We start from the raw sequence: 20,266 nt of genomic DNA, 5'->3' as shown, positions 1-20,266 counted from the left end.
GGGCTCCTGAACCCTTGTAATTTCCTGGGTGACAGGCCTGTCTTCTGTTCTGATGAGGTGACTCTGGGAGCGCTCGTGGATGGACCCTGGATGAGGGCTGGCCGCCCAAAAGACCACCTGAAGCTTGGGATTTTCAGCCCCAACCTCCCTCCTCCCGCCGTTCTCCAGAGAGGAAGAGGGGCTGGAAACGGAGTTAACGATGGGTCACGCCTTCACCATGAAGCCTCCACAAACTCCCAAAGTATGGGACTCAGAGAGCTTCCAGGCTGGCGGGCACACCCACACCAGGAGGGTGACACACCCAGCTCCGCGGGGACTGAAGTTCCTGTGTGTGCTCAGGATCCTCCCAGACCCCTTCCTGTGTGCGTCTTCATCTGGCTGGTCACTGTGGCCTTCATCCTGTCCTTTAATAAGCATGCTTTCCTGAGTTCTGTGAGCTGCTCCAGCGAATTAATCAAACTGAGGAGGGGGTCAGGTGACCTCCGATCCGCAGCTGGTTGGCCAAAGCACGGTGATAACCTGAGGTGACAAGTGGTGTCTGAAGTGGGGGCCGGGGACAGTCTTGAGGGGCTGAGCCATTAGTCTGTGAGAATTGACACTGTCCCCAGGTAATGTCAGAACTGAGTGAAATTGTGGGACACCTGGCTGGTGTCGCAGAGAATTGCTTGGTGGGTGTGTGGGAATTCCCCCAATATTTGTATTGGGACCTAGAATCATTATGTAAGAGCTCCATATTTACTTTTTATTCTTTATTTTGTGTGCAAGTCCTCTGTCAGCTGTAGTGTCTGTCCTACCACCTCATAGCACTGCTCAGAGAAGATAATGAGCGGGGAGGTGCCACTTACTACGGTCCTTCCTGTTGTGGCCACAGAAGCTGTCCCATCCTCCTGCCTCTTGCAGACCAGCCCCCTCTGTGCTGGCTGCCATCAGCGAACCACGTTTTCTGTTTGTCGTTTCTTGCCACATCATTTAAATCTGTGTCACGCAATCAACCACAACATATGTTTTTGATGGTGACACTAGCCTGGGAAGCTGAGGGTGGTGCGAAGTGTTTTTCCCTGATTTTGCAACATTTGTTGTTTTGCAGGTGTTGTTACTACATCTTCTGTGAACAGGGATTCATGGAAGCGAAGCATGTGGCCAAGTGCCCGGAGAGCCCCTATCTTCCCCGAACTTGACCTCTCATAAATACAGCGTTTGCTTGTTTCCTTGTCTTCAAAGCAATTTAAGGCTCACTGAGAAAATTTAGGAACGAAGCACCCGGGAATAATTTCCATCACTTCAGACCCTCATTGTTGTCTCGTGTAAAGTTCAGTTTCTGGGCCTTTGGAAAGCCTCTTTTCTACCCCGATTTGTCTGTTTGTGAAAGCTGGTCTTTAGGTGTTTGAACCCGGTCTGTCAACCCTCAGAGAGAAGACTGCAGAGCAAGAGTCCCTGAAGCTGTGGGGACATATCAGCTGACCCAGAGCTGTCCTTGGAGGATCCCTGAGACATTCACACACCTGAGAAGGATGGGGTAACCCAGCAGGCCTGAGCGTGTCTATTTGGGGGCCACACCTGCCCTTCTGTTAACTTCTTTATGTGGTTCTTAGTTTGAGCTTGAATAATCTGATCAAAAGACTAGAATCTAGTGAATGAAAGATGCTGGCTAATTACTCCTCGTAAGGCCCCCGTAAGTGCCATGGAAATGTGGATTTGCATTTTTCATGGTTCTACTCAGTGTCACACTGCCACCAAAGGCAGCGTTCTAGGAGGGAAAACTTGGAGCCCTGCTCTCCTCCAGTATGACCCCGTGCTGAGGCTGGACCCAGAACAGGCAGCGTCCCCCTGGCTCCTGGCCTGGCCTTTGTCACCTTGTCGCTGGAATTGCCCTCCTGTTACACCCTGCCTGTGAGTGCCGTGAGGGCACAGCATGGTGCCGACTTCCCATGTGGCTGCAACTCCTAGCTTAGCACCTTGCATGCACTAGACCAAGAAGTGGTGATGAATGGACCGTGAGCACCCATGGGAGATCTGAGTGGCCCAGTGACATCTGTGACCACAGCACTGTCCCCTCTAGCAGGTTTTTGCCCAGCTGCCACACATCTAGAGGCCACAGAGCCTCAGCACAGGTGGGGGGGACTATATTCATCAGCTCTCTGGGCTGCTGATGTCACGTGTCTTGTGTTTTCTTTCTTCGTCCAGCTTGGGTCTTGCTTGATTCCTGCCAGTCGGAGGCTGGGTCCTGTTCCTGATTGCTTTCCCCACTCTGAGCTGACTTCTGGAGTTAGTGACCAGAGGCAGATTGTCAGTAAATGACACCGGCCCTGGTTATCAAAGTATCACAATGCAGACACTTGGAATGCATGGACAAATGGAAGAAAACCATTGACTCCACCTTTCAAAAGCAACCACTGCTAACTTATTTCTAACCTGTTATCTTACGGCTGTTCCCCCTTTAGCACAGTTTCACTTTCCAAGGTTTCAGTTGCTCGTGGTCAATCGCGGTTCGAAAACACTAAATGGAAAATTCCAGAAATAACTCATACGTTTCAAATTGCGTGCCATTCTGAGTAGCGTGATGAAATCTCGCACCTCCCGCTCCGTCCCACCCAGGACATGACTCACCTCTTTGTCCCTCATTCCCATTTAGTCACTCAGTAGTTGTTTAGGTGACCAGATCAACTGGTGCTGTAGTGCCGTGCATGTGTTCAAGTCACCCTTATTTTACTTAACAATGGCCCCAAAGTCATCCACATAACTGTTTTTTTTCAGTTATAACTGCCATTTAATATTACATTAGTTTCAGTTGTGCAGCATAGTGGTCCAACGCTTCTGTACCTTGTGAAGTGATCCCCTCGATTAGTCTCATACCCACCTGGCACCATACGTAGTTATTACCATATTATTGACTGTATCCTGAAGTCTTCACATAAGTTGAATGACAGTAGTTTATTATACTTGTCGTATTATTAGTCATTGTTAATCTCCTACTATGCCTGATATATAAATTAAACTCGATCGTAGGTACGCACGTGTAGGAAAATGCAGTACGTACAGGGCTCAGTGCTGTCCTCTGTCTCCAGGGTCCACTGGGGGTCTGGAGACAGGTACCCCGCGGATAAGGGGGGGCCGCTGTGCTTGTTGCTCCTAGCCATTTTAACAGGAATCTCCAGACCGTGGTCATGTCTTTGTGTTTTAACATTCCTTAGATGAAAATAATCTTCATTCAGTTGTGGGAACATGGACAAACATACTTACACAGCCAGGAGCACACAGGGCGCCTCCAGTAACTCACCCCTTGACAGATGTTACCATGCTTCTGCTGTGTGCAGTGACAAGATGGACCGTTGTCACTTCCCATAGATAGAGCTCATAGGAGAGAAAGGCAAGGGGCCGGCTTAGTTATGAACATCAAATCACGAAAATATTCAGATAGGGACGTACTCTGTGAAGGAAATGCTGCAGGTGATGTGGGCGGGGGGCAGCAGGTCTGTAGCCTGAGGGAGGCTGGTCCGGGAAAGTGGCTGAGGGGAGCCCATGAGAAGGAGCCAGGCCCGAGATGGGCTTCGCCGTGTCGGAGGCACCTGAGGAAGCCCCGTGCAGCACAGTGCGGAGCCCAGGCATCTGGGCCTTATAAGCCGAGGAGAGGAATTTGGATGTTGTCTTAAGGGGGACAGGAAGCCACTGGAAGGTTCTCGGTGGGGAGTGACAGCATGTAATTAAGCGTAGTAGGACCATCCTATTAGAGGCATGCCCAGAGAAGGGAGACACCCGGGGGTGGCAGGGTGTGCTCACACTTGGAATACGTCCCAGAGGTGGAGTCACCTGGTGGAGTCACCAACATGTTCATAGGCTGTGGAGGGATGTCGGCTCAGGGGTGCCGTCACGGAGGGAAGAATGGGGAGGAGGCAGGCTTGGGAGATGGTGCATCAAGAGCTTGATTGCCATTTGGGGCCAGGTGTCAGTGTCACGTTCGTAGTTAGATAACCCAGTCTGGATTCTGTGGGAGAGATAAGGGCTGAAGGTGTAAAAATGGAAGTCACTGGGTAACAGATAGAATTGGATGCAAGGCCCTGAGTACGCTGGTACGTGGGCACCAGCTTGGGGCAGTGAGCACCACCAAGTTCCGCCAGCCGGTGGGGCCTGGCAGGCAGGGTGGGGCTTAACTGCAGCTGAGTCCCCCTCCTGCATGCAGCTGTGGCTGTTCCCACGTCTTCCCCATCTCTCCTCCTTGGCTCACATGTTTTCCGTGAGCCTCCGTTCCCTTCACACTCCACCAGCCGTTACACCAACCAGCTGCAGGGCTCAAAGCGTGTGTCGCGTGGCCCTCATCTTCGTGTTGTCCCCATGGCTGCCAAGTCCTGCTGCTGCCTCTGTCTTGTATGATTGACTGAGTGAAAAACCCATGTTTTTGTCAAATGGCACCCTCCTGGGTCCATTCAATACACTTCATCTCAAGAATCGCAAGAGTTCTTAACAGGAAATTCAATCTTCATTTGGAAGATGGGAAAGTGAGGGCCAGAGAAGAGAAGTGGCTTGGCCAGGGTGACAGAACAAATCAGAAGGAACTGCGAGTTCCTGGAGGCCAGGGGCCATTGGTATGTATCTTGATCGTTACATAGAGATAAATGAAAATGATACAGGCTTTAAAACCATTTTTTTTATTTTGAAACAATTACAGACTTGCAGGAAAGTGCAAAGGGCTGTACAGGGAGGTCCTGAGCACCGTCCTCCAGCCCCTCCCAGTGGTGACACCTTGCATTGTCACAGAACAACATCGAACCAGGGCCTGGACTCTGGTATAACTCACATAGCACACTGATTTCAGCGGTTACACAGGCACTCACTTGTGAGAGTGTGTGTGTGTGTGTGTGTGTGTGTGTGTGTGTGATAGAGAGAGAGACTCTCCACAGTTTTATCACACTGTGTAGGTCCGTGTAATCACCATGATTGAGGTACTGAACTGCACCACCCCCACACGGCTCCCTCATGCTTCCCCCTATGGATACCTACCCGTATCCCCATCTCTAACCCCTGGCAATCACTAATTTGTCTTCCATCTCTGCAACTATGTTATTTAATATATAGAAATGGGATTGTGAAGTAGCTATTCTTTTGAAATTAGCGTTTCTTCGCTCAGCATAATTTCCTTGAGGTTCATCCAAGTTGTTGGCTGTGTCAGAAGTCCACTCTTTTTCTTGGCCAAACAGCATCCCATGGCGTGGGTGTGCCGCAGTGTAACCATTCCCACTGACCGTCATTTGAATAACTCCCAGTTCGGGGACACTATGAATAAAGCGACCACAAAACACTCATTTTTGTGTGAACTTAAATCTTCCTTTCTCTGAAATATATGCCCAAGGGTGCAATTGCTGGGTCATATAGTCATAGTAGATTATTATTATTATTTTTAAAATTTTTATTGGGGAACATTGGGGAACAGTGTGTTTCTTCTGAGCCCATCAGCTCCAAGTCGTTGTCCTTCAATATAGTTGTGGAGGGCGCAGCTCAGCTCCAAGTCCAGTTGCTGTTTTCAATCTTTAGTTGCAGGGAGCACAATCCCTCATCCCATTGAACCAGCAACCTTGTTGTTGAGAGCTAACGCTCTAGCCATCCGGCCGCCTCTCCGAAAGCTCAGCAACAGCTTGTTGTCTTCAATCTAGTTGTGGAGGATGCAGCTCACTGGCCCATGTGGGAATCGAACCGACAACCCTGTTGTTCAGAGCTGGTGCTCTAACCAACTGAGTCATCCGGTCACCCCTATTTTTCAGTTTTAGAAGGAACTGCCAAACTATTTTCCAGAGTGGCTGTGCCATTTTATATTTTCACCACAATGTCTGAGTGACCCAGTTTCTCCACATCTTTACTAGTATTTGGTGTTATCACTATTTTTTCATTTTAGCCATTATGATAGGTGTAGTGATACTTCATTGTGGTCTTAATTTGTGTTTTTCTAATGGCTAAGGATATTGAACATTTTTTCATGTATTTATTTGTCATCAGCATATCATCTTTCGTGAAATGTGCATGTATTGTGCCCGTTTTTAAATTGCATTGGTTGTTTTTTCAAATATTCAGTTTGACAGTTCTTTATATTCTAAATACAAGGGTTGTTTTTTTTTGTCATATATGTGATTTGCAAATAATTTTCTCCCAGCTTGTAATTTGTTTTCTCATCCTTTTGACAAGCTCTTTTGCAGACCAAATATTTTAATTTTCATGAGGTCCAAATCATCATTTTTTTCTTTATGGATCACATTTTTGGTGTCAAGTCTGAGAACTCTTTGCATAGTCCTAGGTACGAAAGTTTCTCCATTTTTTTCTGGATGGTTTATAGTTTTATGTTTTACACTTAAATCCATGATCCATTTTGAGTGAACTCTTGTACATGGTTTGAGGTTTAGGTAGAGGTTAATTTTTTGCCTATGGATGTCTCATTGTTCAGTACCATTTATTGGAAAGTGCATCATTCTTCCATTAAATTGCTTTTGCTCCTTTGTCAAAAATCAATTGGGCACATTTGTGTGGGTCTGTTTCTGGCTTCTCTCTTCTGTTTATTGATCTCTATGTCTATCCCTCTGTCAGTACCACGTTGTCCTCATTACTGTAGCTGCATACTAAGCCTTGGCATTGAGACGAGTGTTCCCTCCCATTTCCACCATTAATCTTGACTTTAAAATTCCTTGGACTGCTTTTTTTGGGGTGTGGGGGTGAGGGAGGGATTCTTCCTTATGTTCATAAGCTGGAAATTTTTTTCTGCTTTTAATTATTTCCTTCTAGACTGGAAAATCAGATTTTCATAAATAATTTTTTATAATTGTGTGTAAAATAGAAGTAAATTAACCAAGTGTGCTGTCTTGACTCAGAGGAAGTTCCGTGGACTCTGTGCCACTCTCCTGGCTGCTGGAGGCCTTCCACAGCCATCAGGTCCCAGAGGTAGTAGAGGTGGCAGCAAGGCTGATGTCTGTAAAAGCGGAGTGAGTCCAGCATTACTAATAGGGCTTACAGGAGAGGAGAGGCCTTCAGGACCCATGGACTTTCTAAACAAAGACAGAGTGAGCTCCAACAAATATCTAAAACCAAATACAGCACCTGCTGGGCATGGCAGGTGTGAAATGGAGAGAAGAGGGCTGGGGTGAGAAAGGGAACCCGAGCCCCACCTGACAGGGGCACTGCGACTGTGATCTAGCCCGCTGTGGAAACACAGCCCCAGTATTGCCAGGCTTTCATTAAAAAGAACCAGAAACTCAGACTTTTACGGAAAATATCCTGGCTTTTAATGTTGGGAACACATTACTATTAAAAATAACACTGTGTGGGCCAAATGAACTTGCTTGTGCCACTAACCTTTCCCAGGGTGGCCAGTCTGCAATCTCTGATACTCAACTGGATGAGCCTAGAGTGCTTGTCATTGCCTGTCATGAAGCTGATGTGATTGATTGAGCAATTATGTGCTTAGTGTCTAGTGTATTTGCAGAGAGCCTGAGGGTGTGTAAAAGCAGTTTATTTGCCCATGTAGGTCTTGCAGTCTTATTTACACTATTCACTGACTTTGCAAATCTTCCATGTTTTGTTTTAAATGGCCAGAGCTGAGACCAGCCCACGTCTTCCTCTTGATCGGTCAGTCAGCCTATGCGGGATTTGATTGTCTTGTGTTGACTGAGAGCCACTGGGTGTGATTGCTCCTTTAGGTGTGGCGGAGAAGCCAGGAGGGAGGCTGACAAGATGACAACGTGTGTGTGTGTGTATGTGTGTGTGTGAAGTGTTGGGGGAAAGGGTACAGAGGGCAATACCTTGGTGTGGAAAACTTAGTCTAAGGCATCATCAGAAGGTCCACAAAGTCAAAAGTATTTCGTAACAATACATTATATGCATTTTTTCCTTTTTTTATTTTTACTTTTCTGAGTGGTCAGTGGAGTTTTCCAGATCTACGTGACATGTGGTGTTGACATTGCTCTGATGGCTAAGGAAAGATATGTATATATGTGTTTGTGTTTAAAAGTTTGTTTTCAAACAAACTTCTTTGGGGTCCTTGATAATTTTATGCATATAAATGGGTCCTGAAATCAAAGAGTTTGTTGAAATCAAAGAAGTGGTTGTCAGTCCTGGCTGTACATTAGAGTCATCTGGGGAGCTTTGAAATAACACTGATGCCTGAAGGCCACCCCAAACCAGTTGAGCCAGAATCCTTGTGGATGGGAGGTCATCAATGTCACCACCATCACCATCATCACCATCATCAACGTCACCATCATCTCATCATCACCCTCATTATCTTCACCATCATCACCACCATCTTCATCATCATATTCATCTTCATCATCGTCTTAATCACCATCATCACCGCCTCACTATCACCATCATCACAATCACCAACATCACCATCACCATCAACAAATTTTGAAATATTGAGAAGAGCTCACGGTTCCCCCACATCGTAGCTCTTACCTTGGTGTGTTCAGGCCCAGCACAGCTCATGGATGCATGAGTGCAGGAATGAGATAAACTTCATGTGCTTTGTTTTTCTCATATAAGAATGGTGTGGAGATGGGTGTGGGAGCACACAGGGGCTCGGGGATATTCTGGGCCATGTAAGGATCAGAAGTCAGCTTGAAACGTCCAATTTCCAGGGACGGAGTTCAGAGTGATAGAATGCCTGATGCACGCTCAAAGCTTTATCTTGAAATCGTCTTTCATGAGCAATTTGTTTCACTTGTTGCCAGGAACCTGACTTTCTGGATGCCTGAGAATGGGATTAGAGAGGAAGGGAGGAGGCTGCCGTGAACTCTCTGCCTCTGGGCAGTGGCCTTTTTCTTTTCCTGTGGAGGGAGGGCATGAAGACTCAAGGCTCACAGATGTGGTGTCCGGGACACGGTGATCTACCAGGTCGCCATGGGGTCCTCATTGCTCGGCTTTTACTCTGCTGTTGCTTATTCTAACATCAACAACAGAAATGATTGTGACCCCCAGAGCTACCACTCCTCTCCTGGGCTAGTTAAACCGCATGTCCTCCTTAGGTCTCAGTTCAGCAGTCACATCCCCAAGGAGGTCCTCCCTGACCCCTCACTCACAGCCCTGATGCAAGCCCCGGAGGCTGGCCCGTCTCTGACGCAGCTGTTGTCCTAGGAGCTGCTTGAAGTTGCTTGGTGGAACCGTCGTGGATGTCTATGTCTTCCACCAGACTGCAGTTCTCACAAGGCAAGGGGCTGTGTCTGCGGTTGTTCACCATTTTTGTTGCCAGCACCCAGCAGAGTGCCTTGTGCAAATAAGTCCCTACAAATGGAGTGAATGCATGCATTAGCAGCCCTGAGAATGCTGGGCCTCTCTGAGGCCGTGCTTCCACGTCCCGGCTATACCACATCGCGGTCTCCGTCACAGTGGGGTGCCGATCGTGGTCTGTGTTTGAGGCTGCACGAGGCACCGTTAGTGCTATCGCTGGGGGCCAAGCACCCAATGGCTCTCAGCTGTGTCACACATGTCACTACGTTTCCAAAGAAAACAAATTAGGAAGAGGTGATGTTTCTGAAATCGCTGCTCAGAAGAACTCAGGGACCTTTGTAGAAACACACATTTCTGGGCTTCATTCCAGACCCGCTCAGTCAGAAACTCAGGGCACGAGGCTGAGGATTCTCATTCATTGTCATTGCTGTTATCTTTTTAAACAAAGAACAGGCAGGATCCACGCCTGCAGGGGTAAAAAGACACACAGATTTTCTATAAACATCTGCTCAGTGGGGCTCACACCTCCGCGTCCTGGACATGTGTGGGATGCTGTGCGGAACGCCTGTGGGAACACGTCACGCGCTCACCGACGACACTGGTGGGCAACGAGGCTGACGTGAGAAGCGGGCAGCGATATGCTGGTTACTAGCACTGATGATGGAACGGCAGCCCTCTCTCCACTGACTTCCAAACCCTGAATTCCCTCTGCTTTCTCACTCTGTCCCATCTGGACTCTGTCCCGCTCACTACCCAGCTCTGTGGCCCCTTAGAAGGTGCTGGTCCTCTGAAGCTCCAGCCACCTGCTGAGGGCCACTCAGCTGGACGTGGCACTGCTCAACCCCAAGTACGTGTCCTGTGCCCCTGACACCTGCTGGGCCCTGTTGCTGTGTGTGGGGGACCCACCCACACCTTTTCTGCCAAGCACTCAGACACAGTGTCCCCTGCTCCCTTGGGCACCGTGCTCAAACGTCTCTGGGCATCCGCACTGTGCAGCCCCTTGGGCTGGCTGGTTCTAGAGAGAGAGAGAGCCTTATTGCCTGGACAAATCTTGAGAGATGACAAACTCCATGTGTCGCAGGACGCAGGAGGCGAACTGCAGTTCTCTGCCCATTGGACTACAGAGATCACACTCAGCTGGGTTCTCATTACACACCCCGCTGGGGCCAGGCCTGGGGACTGGCTGCCCAGGAGAGCGTTGTCATCTGCACAGCGGTGTCCTCCCCAGATCTGCTTCCTAGTCTTCTGGACTGATGAAGGAAAGCAAGGAAAGGCAAGGACAGGCTTTTCCATGGGGAATGCCCCTCCGTGCTGGCTTGAGTGTGGCTGAGGACAGTGGTCTGGGACACTGGACACACCTGTTTCCTGAATCAGCACCTACAGCTCCAGTGAGTGTTGGGTTTGTCCCTCGTCCTTGTCACAGTCGAGATGGGGCTCCTCCTAAGACCACAGACTTCCTTTCTCCACACAGAACAGGCCCAAATGTGAGATTAAATGCAGCATTGTCTCTGGGGAATAAGTCAGTAAAAAGGTCATGTCCTGACTGGGGACATGCCCTCCAGCTGTGGGGTTCGGCGTGGCCCATAGGCCCTCCCACGCCTCATGCTGGCCCAAGGCTCTGATCACTCTCTTATCTGAAGGTCTGGACCCTTCTCAGTTCTGGCCTTTTGAGAGGGGCTCCCCTCTGACCTAGGAATCTTTCCAACAGTTCACCCAATTCCTAATGGTTTCTGGCATTTCCTCATGCTGCCCATCACCTGTGGCTTCTGAAGGCCCAGAGAAGGCACTCGCTGCCCTGCAGGGAGAAGGAGGAGACAGAGCCCCACTGGAAGGACCAAAGCTGCCCCAGAACAGGACAGGCAGGTGGTCACCTAGCTTCTGTCAGCTGTTTGCCGACTGGCTTTGAAAGGTCCTATTGCCCAGGACCGGAGCTACGTGACATAAACACTAGATTTCATGGGATCAGTATGACTGGAATGCAGGATGTCACCTCAAGTATGGAGGACTGAGCCTTTCCAGCCCCAGATCCAGCAGACTCATGATTTCTGTCGTCCTGAGCATTTAACGGGGGGCAAATGACCTATCTTCTCAGAGCCTGGGCTGTGGAATTAGGCAGACTTAGTTTCCAATCTGAGCTCTCTCACATTTTAGTTGTGGACTTACTGCCACTTTCCAAATTCCCCCAACCTGTTTTCTCATCCATGAAATGAGCTTTGGAACAGAGCCAACCAAATAGGGTTGTTCCAAGGATTTAAAAAGTCATTCGGTGAACAGTGTTTAGCAAGGTGCCTGGACCATGGGGAAAATATCACTAAATTGTTTGTTATTATTGTAGTTCTCTTTCTTCCCATCTGTCCTTCACCTTCCCCTGGGGCACTGTGCTCCCAGCAATGCCCAGCGTGGGACACATCCTGACACTGACTGTGCCAATGAAGGGACAGAGGAAGAGGGCTGACAGGTGCAGGCAGGATACACCCAGGAGCCCAGCACCGTGAAGGCCGCTGGCACGGGGTTGCGTCACAGCCACAGAGCTTGCGGCCAGCCCTGGAGAAATGCCTTGCAACCAACGGGCAGGACAGGCCACCCCAGTAGCCAGTGGCTTTCCAGGGCACGGCTCCCAGCAGCACCCTCAGGCCAGCCCTGCCCCGAGGTAGGGCCCTGCTCAAGAACCCTTGCGCTGGGCCTGGACTGGGCAGGCGGCCCGCCCCTCGGCTCGATGGAGGCTGGTGTGGGACAGCACAGTCGTGGGTGGCGGCTGTGACATGTCAGCTGTGGGAAGGCAGTAGCCACTGCATTGAGTGAGCTGCTGTGTAATCAGTCATCTGTGGGCGGTAATCACACCTGGATGTGAAGCCAGAGGCCCCTCTCTCCTCCCGTGTAGGAAACACCCGCCTCTGGCTGGACTCCCCCTGCCCCGGGCTGGAGGACTCTGCCTGGAATGCTGGCTCTCGGCCGCCTCCCCCAGCCCAGCCGCATGTCCCCTCGGGGCCACAGCACAGGTGTCAGTGCCCCCGTGTCATCCGCACAGTGCTGGGCGCTCCTGGGCACAGGGCCCTGTCTGACGTGCCCCATCGTCCTTGGCCACGGCCTAGTGCTGTGCAGACACCAAGGACGGGAGGGCTGTCCACTCCCCCAAACACACACACACAACGCACACACAAACACGCACAGCGTACCTAACATAACACGCACATACAATACATAACATACACAAAATACATACAGCCACAAAACACATGGCACACAATAATATGTAACCACAAATACAACAAACAAACATACACATAAAAACACATACGCCAAGAAAATATACATGCACTCAAAGTATCCACACACAGGCGTATATACACCCATACACACAGAAAACAAATGCACCAAACACATACACTCAGGAAAATACAGCCTCTCAAGAAGTCTGCACGGGGATTGCCTCAGTAATGAACGGTTAGATAAGTGAAAAAATTATCTAATGAGTTAGGTTCCTTAAAAATTGCTGTTAAGATGCAAATCTTAAAAGAGTATATAAAATCAGATATGTACGTGTTTCGACCCAGCAATGACATCCTAGGACTTTATTGTAAGGATGTAATCAATGAAACATGTGAAGGTTCACGTCCAAGCATGTTTAGTACAACACTGCAGGTAATAGCGGGAAAACGAAAAGCGAAATGTCCAACACTGGGGCTTAGGTCGATAAGGTCCGAACACGTGTGACTCACAGATTAGCTGGCCCTTGTCCCCCTCCTACCCTCCCATAAACAGAAACACAAATCATAAGGGCCGTCAAATGTATTGAGGCTGTGGGGGGACCTCGGCGAGTTGGCAGTGACGACTCCACACCCAGTACGTCACTCCCTTGCACAGATGACTCCTCTTGGCTCCCTCCCTGTCTGGAGCCCTGGGTTTGGTCTCTACAAGTCTGTCACAGCCAGTAGACAGGGCACCACCACCCCTGGCCTCTCCTGACTATTGAGGACAGAAGTGCCCGAAGGGACACAGCGCGCCTGCCTGGGAGGCAGTTAGTGACCATTTGACTCTGTTTTTATGTCGTCTTTCCCTCCATGCTCTCCCCCTCCTAAAGGGTTATGGAGAAGTTTTCCGAAGATCTCTCCTTGTTAGGAATTCAACAGATAAGTTAGGGATTTTTGTCCCCACTGGCAAAGGGATAACACTTGGCAGCAACAAAACACGACACACAAACGTACTGATGAAACGTATTGAGCAGCAGCAGCAGGAGCACTGCTAGAAGGACAGGCGTGTTAGGGCCCAGGGTGCTGACCACTGTCCTGCGTACATGTGTGTGCAACACGCCTGCAGGATGAGACGCCACGTGCTCGGACAGGCCCATGTAACAGTCCTGTGCTTCCGGGCCCAGCTTTGTGACCAGGGCTGGATGGCCAAACCCCTAAACATGCTGTGTCTTTTTTCTGGAAAGCAGTGAGGATAGCACGTCCCAGCTGGGTGTCAGAGGACTGGGGAGCTAGAGACAGAAAGTCAGGGGCTCAGTCCAGGCCTGGCAGGTGACTGGCTGCTGCTGCTGGTGGTGGCCTGGAGCTATGATCTTACTAGGCCGTGTGGACTTTCCTCTGAATGAGCAGCTCTTTGGGGCATTGTGAGGCGCAGCCAAACTTACGAGGAGAGGAGAACAAATGCACTGCAAGCTGCAAGGAAGCACCAGTGGAAACATGCGCCATGGGCCTAGTCAAGGAAGGTCTCTGGGGTGCTGTGCGTGTCCCATTAAAGAAGAGGCAGAGGGAGGAGTCAGTGACGTTCCAGAGTGCACCAGGAGGTAAGATGATAGGTAGACATTTTTCTCTTGGATGTGGAGACTGTACCTGCCTGAACTCCGGGACTGGGGGAAAGAGCCCGCGAGGACAGGGGCCTCCCATCTCCCTGTCCTTCCGCTGCATCTCTTCCCCACACCTTTGCTGTCTGGGTGGATGGGCAGCCACACCGTCTGTCGTGAGCGCCCTGAAATGTAGTGCATGGATGTGGCACAACCACTCCCTCAGGAATTTGTGCCCATGAATGGTGATAGGATGTCATTATCGGCTGAGGGAAGGCGGCCGTGGCACATACCTATGCACGCCCACACTGACTACTCAAAATGTGCCTGAGACTGGCTCCTCAGGTCAGAGATCCTGAGGGAAGGAGACCAGCCAAGCTCCAGTGCCCAAGACAGAGCCGCAGTCCGTGGGGAACCCGGCCCAGGTAGGTGGTCCTTGCCCCCAGCTCAAGAGGCCAGCAGACATGATGGGGAAGCAGAGCAGCACTGGCTCACCCTGCTGTCTCCACTAGAAGCTCCTCCATGGACTATTAGCTCTGACACCCACCAGACACCACTTAGCCCAGAAGCCAGCTGCTGTCCCCTAGCACGGCTCCTCCAACAAGCAGGGCCTTGCCACGGGGCCAGGTGCACACTGAGCTTAGGGAGCCTGCAAACCCTGGGACCACTAGCGTGTCCTCTGAAGGCTGAACAGACTGACTTCAGAGTCTGGAAAGTACTGGTTTTCAGGAAGAGATCTTGGTGTCTTAGGTGGGAAGATATGGCTCTCAGACGGCCACACGCACTGCCTGCTTTGAGCCCTGATGGATGCCACCTGCATTTCTCTTGATTTAGGCGGCCCCCCAAGCACCTCACGAGAACATCTGCAGGTACTCCAGCTGCACTTCCAGTATCCTCACGTATTTGGGCATCTACATTTTTGCCATATACCTCTGTTCTGAGGTCCCCTGGCTGCCACATTCTGTGCCTTCTCTGTGTTCCCTGATTTACTCCAAACTGAAAAGGCAGTGTTGCTTTGTGGGTTCAGGGGATACAGCCAGCTAAGAAACAACATCAAGTCAAATTGTGGATATCATGCCCTTAGAGGGCAATCAGAGGGTAGTGGGGACACATAGGGCATCCAGCTAGACCTCCTGGGGTCAGAGATTGCCGTGGCTAGTGTCTTTGCTGTCCACTCAGGTCCTGCCCACCATCCCAGGCTCCATCGCACTGAAAATGTCCTTTCTGGAGGAGAACACGGGGGTGGAGATGGACTCTGCAGGCCACGAGAGAGCTGAACCCCAGCGTAGCTCAGAAGGTGAGGTTCTTGTGAAAATGCGCCTGGGGTCTCAGGGAACTCGCAAAGCAGGACCCTGTGGAGTGCCTCCCGGGGACCTGGCACGCAGACTGAGCCTCGAGAACTGGTGCTGAATTAGACGATAGACCGTTGAGGAGACGATGATGTCACAGGAACCCAGTGGCAGCAGGTAAATGGATCAGCTCTGCCCAGAGACTAGGGGATGAAGCCCTGCCTCACCAGGGATGGTTCTGAACCCCGCAAATGCAGGTCTGTCACTCGGCCGCCGGCAGAGCTGGGGCCTGCCGGGTGCTCCCTGGAGGAAGGACTTGGGTGTTGGCTCAAGGGGGACAATAAGAGGAGGATTTTGACCCACCTGACTGTCTAATGCACGAGTGTGAGGGGAGGGGCCTGGAACATGCCAGAGGCCACATCACGTGACCATCAGAGTTAGACTAAAGTCAGGACAGTGTGGACTCGCCAAGAGCAATAGCAGAGAGGCCTGGGAGCAGCCCTGCTCCTGGGACAGGGGCTACGTGGTGGCTAGCATGTCACTCTGTCCCTGAGGACACGGGGCAGGCATAGTAGCAAGATGATGTCATTTTCCAGTACCCGGGAACTTGGACCCGTGATGCTGGGTATGTGGGAGGGGTGGCCTCCTCCTGCTCCCACAGGTTCCCCAGCCTCCCCATCAGCTCCCTGCTTCTCTGGAGCAGGACTGTCCGAGCTGGGGGACATGTGGGAGGATGGGGCTCCAATGGTGAGGGAGGGCTGTGCGACAGCGGTGCCCTATGGCCACAGAGCCCCGCTGCTGGGACCTGCACTGGGAGCCCATCTGGGGCTCCTCGGCCACGGGCTGCGTGTGCTCTGTGCACTCCGGGTCCCTCCGGCATTTCTCCGACTTGCTGTCTTGTCAGGCAGGCCCCTCCCCCCGCCCCCACGGGTCGTTGTCACAGCTGTAGGCCGTGGGGCTCTACCCAAGTTGACACACATGTTTGTAGGAAGTTCTGCACTCAGAACTGGAGTTCCCTCATTTTGTATCCATTCCCTGTCATATTCAACCAGAAAAGTTACTGTTAATGTCTGTCTGCTTTGGTGTTTGTGAAAATGCACAAAAATGAAGTGAGGCATTAAACGGCCCCGGGGGCTCCTGAGTCCCTGGGTCACCCACTGTACGTGCTGACTTCACTGTCTCTGATTCCAGCCCCGGCCGGAGGCGCCCTGGAACCAGGCCCAAGTGTCACCTCCTTCAGCCCTGCACACGCAGGTACGGCCTGTCGGTTGAGCCCTTGGGGAATGTCAGGTGCTGGGGGTGGGATCGAGGCTTCCCCTTGTAGAAGCAAATCTCAGGGGCTGATGAGAAAGATGGGCCTCAGCCTCTGCACAGAGAGAAGGTCACACAGACCTGCCGAGGGGCTCAGGGTAAGTAAAGCTTTAAGCCTGGGGAACTTCTAGCTTCTTCTGACCGCTGCAGGCAACCTGGCCCTCTCCACAGTGTTTATGACAACCAGGAACTTGGCAGCAGGGTGCGTGGGGACCCAGACCCCTGAGTGCCACAGGCACCCTGGGCTGGGACCCTTCCCACAGGCGGCACGTGCCTCTCACAGTAACCTCAGGAGAAAACATTAATCACTACTCTCCCGGTGCAGAAACTGAGGAGGAGGGTGGCCACCAGCCCCAGGTGCACAGGCAGCAATGACAGATTCTGGAGTGTGAGGCGCTCTGAGTGCTGTCTGCCCAGGTCAGGGTATGGCTGCCGGCACCACGCCCGGCGCAGGGCAGTCAGGAGGCCCGAGCCCCAGCAGCACCGCAGGCCACGTGTGAGCCTTGTGCCTTGCTCTGCTCATCAGGGGAGACACGCTGCCCACAGGGCCGTGCAGGCCCCCATCCCTGGGACGTGTCTGCCCTGCTTTGCACGTGCCCCACCTGGTGGCAGCAGCACACACCCTGCCTGCTGTGATGCACAGGAAAGTGAGGACCGCTGCCCCACGGGAGAGACCACCAGCACGTTCAAACCACTGGCACTAACATTGATTTGGGGAATAATGCGAGAGGTTAGTGAACAGCATGCGCACGTGCCTCAGTGGGACAGGATGGGGCCCAGGTGGGGGTGACAGGAGTGAAGCAAAAGTAAAAGGACAGATGCAGGAAACGTTTAGGAATAAAAAGCGCAATGCTAGTGCTAGAAATGCAACTTATATGGCAGGTCTGGTGTCACCGGCACCACCGAATCAGAATTTCAGGGGTGTGGGACAGGCACCTGTGGTCTTGGCCTCACTCACCAGGAGGTCAGGTGTGCAGCTGAGGCTGGGGACCAGGGACGCAGGCCATGCCGCTCGGAGGAGCCCTGACACCAGTAGCATCGCCAGCACTGGGGCTGATCAGAAAGGGAGAGTCAGGGATGTGGTCACGTTTCCAAAGGTGGAAGGCTCGGCCTCAATCTGGCTTCATGTTCAGAATCAGCTTGCGTGGGTCCTGTGAGCTCAAGATGTCTGAGGTGGGGCTCAGAAAAGCCCCTGAGAGATTCTAGTGTGAGCCAGGCTCACAGTCTACCTGGCCCCACGTCACTGTACTCATTTAGGGTCTCACCCACTCATCCTGTCCATAAACACCGACTGTCGGTGACGCTAGGCCGTGGCCAAGGAGGATGGGGCACGTCAGACAGGGCCCTGTGCCCAGGAGCGCCCAGCACTGTGCGGATGACACGGGGGCACTGACACCTGTGCCGTGGCCCCGAGGGGCCCAGTGGCTGGGCTGGGGGAGGCGGCCGAGAGCCAGCATTCCAGGCAGAGTCCTCCAGCCCGGGGCAGGAGGGGTCCAGCCAGAGGTGGGTGTTTCCTGCACGGGAGGAGAGAGGGGCCTCTGGCTTCACATCCAGGTGTGATTACCGCCCACAGATGACTGATTACACGGCAGCTCACTCAATGCAGTGGCTACTGCCTTCCCACAGCTGACATGTCACAGCACCCAAGACTGTGCTGTCCCACACCAGCCTTCATCGAGCCGAGGGGCGGGCCACCTGCCCAGTCTAGGCCCAGCGTGAGGGTTCTTGAGCAGGGCCCCACCTCTGGGCAGGGCTGGCCTGAGGGTGCTGCTGGGAGCCGTGCCCTGGAAAGCCACTGGCTACTGGGGTGGCCTGTCCTGCCCGTTGGTTGCAAGGCATTTCTCCAGGACTGGCCGCAAGCCCTGTGGCTGTGACGCAACCCCGTGCCAGCGGCCTTCACGGTGCTGGGCTCCTGGGTGCATCCTGCCTGAACCTGTCAGCCCTCTTCCTCTGTCCCTTCATTGGCACAGTCAGTGTCAGGATGTGTCCCACGCTGGGCATTGCTGGGAGCACAGTGCCCCAGGGGAGAGTGTAGGACAGACTGGAAGAAGAATGGATAGCATGTATGGAGCGCTTATCAAACTCAGACACCTGCTAAGTGTCATTCATCTATACAAGCGTTTTAATGAGTATCCATCTGAGGCAGCTGCTGTTATTACCCCCAATTCTGAGCCCCACCTCAGACAACAGTGAGATTTGGAGAGGTTGGTGACTCCTGTGTCCTCTAGCACCAGATGGCAGAGCTTGGATTTGTACCCATGTGTCCAAAGCAGACACCATGTGTGTACATACATGCTACATAGCAGGTCTGGAGCAAGGCAGGAAGCCTGGATGGCAGAAGCCTCCAGTGGGCTGCTGTCCAGGGCGGAAAGGACCGAGCTGTCCGTTCCCAGTGTGAAGCTGGAATCTGGTCACACTCTAATCTAGAAATGGTCACCACCATCCCGGAGAAGTTCAGCGTCTATGACCAGGACCAGAAGGTGGTGGTGCTGGACTGCGGGACCCTCATGGCCGTGCCCAACAAGCACTACATTCTCCCAGGTGACTTTCTTGGCTGCTTTCTGTCCCCAGAGGAAGGTCCTCCCCTGGGGCTCTGCTCAGTCTGTAGGACACCTCCGAGTCCAGCAGAGCCCCAGGGAGCACTAGGAATGGAATGGTAGTCTGTGGTGGTGACCAGATCCGAGGGAGGTGTTTGTGGACTGTGGGGCTTGGCTGCAGGGGATGGGCCCTAGGCCCTGGCAGACGGCAAGCCCACTCTGAGGACAGACCCCTCCTCTCTTCTCCCAGAGACCTTCTCTGTCTTGGCCTCTCGCTTGTGCTCAGCCTATGAGGAGAAGGGCAGTCCGGTTCTCTTGGCGGTCTCTAACGGAGAGCTTTGTCTTTGCTGTGAAGAGGACAATAGCAAAAGCTACCCGTCCCTTCAGCTGAAGGTGAGCTTTCCAGCCCAATTTCCTGTCCCCTCAGCCACCATGAAGGGGGAACTTCAAGACCCCAGAACCACTCACTCTGCACAAATTCTCACCTGGGCTGGTCCAACAGAGCACCGCCTCCAGGAAGCGAGGTAGAAGGGCTCTCTGTCCCCCTGTAGGCTTCCCGTCCTCCTATGGTCTCTTCAAGATCCCACAGCTGGCCCTACTCCCCCCCAGGGGCCTCTCTGGCTCATTACCCCTTTACCTCCTAGAAGCAGAGTTTGGAATACGTGGCTGCCCAGGAAGAAGCACAGCGACTGCCCTTCACCTTCTACAGGGCGATGGTGGGTTCTTGGAACACACTGGAGTCAGCTGCCCACACCGGCTGGTTCCTCAGCACGTCCTTCAACGCTGGGGAACCTGTGGAGATGACGGATAGTCTTGGGGGCAACAAATACACCGAGTTTTCGTTTGAGCACGTTGGCAAAGCCGCCGTGAGCCCCAGCAAGGCCTTCCCTCCTTCTGTGATGAAATAAAGTTTTGGCCACAGAGCTCCCCAATGTCAGTCTCTGCAGCGTGCCCTGTTCACGGTCAGGCCAGGTGGAGTTTGCCATTGCCTTGGGGAGGGGCTGTGGGCTCCAGGATGGGTTCCTGATGGAGTTTGGCAGGGGCGGGGGACTGACCCTGGGGCAGAAGTACACGGAAGTGGCCCTAGTCTGTGTCTAGGGCCCATGTGACTGGAATAAAAGCAACAGTTATCACCACCACCA

At 52.3% G+C, this 20,266-nt stretch overlaps 1 protein-coding gene across 1 annotated transcript; it reads left to right on the top strand.

Moving 5' to 3' along the window:
* Positions 1–14,316: 14,316 nt before the first annotated feature.
* On the top strand, positions 14,317–20,032 carry IL37 (interleukin 37). Its single transcript, XM_033100858.1, has 6 exons — positions 14,317–14,412; positions 15,167–15,284; positions 16,468–16,530; positions 19,015–19,128; positions 19,375–19,517; positions 19,769–20,032. Exons 2-6 carry the CDS (start codon positions 15,203–15,205, stop codon positions 20,030–20,032), a joined length of 666 nt encoding a protein of 221 aa, XP_032956749.1. The 5' UTR covers positions 14,317–14,412; positions 15,167–15,202.
* The last annotated feature ends 234 nt before the right edge of the window (positions 20,033–20,266 follow it).

Source organism: Rhinolophus ferrumequinum (assembly GCF_004115265.2).
Source record: "Rhinolophus ferrumequinum isolate MPI-CBG mRhiFer1 chromosome 13 unlocalized genomic scaffold, mRhiFer1_v1.p Super_scaffold_3, whole genome shotgun sequence".
Classification (NCBI taxonomy): Eukaryota; Metazoa; Chordata; class Mammalia; order Chiroptera; family Rhinolophidae; genus Rhinolophus; species Rhinolophus ferrumequinum.
This window is presented reverse-complemented; position numbering and strand designations above follow the sequence as displayed.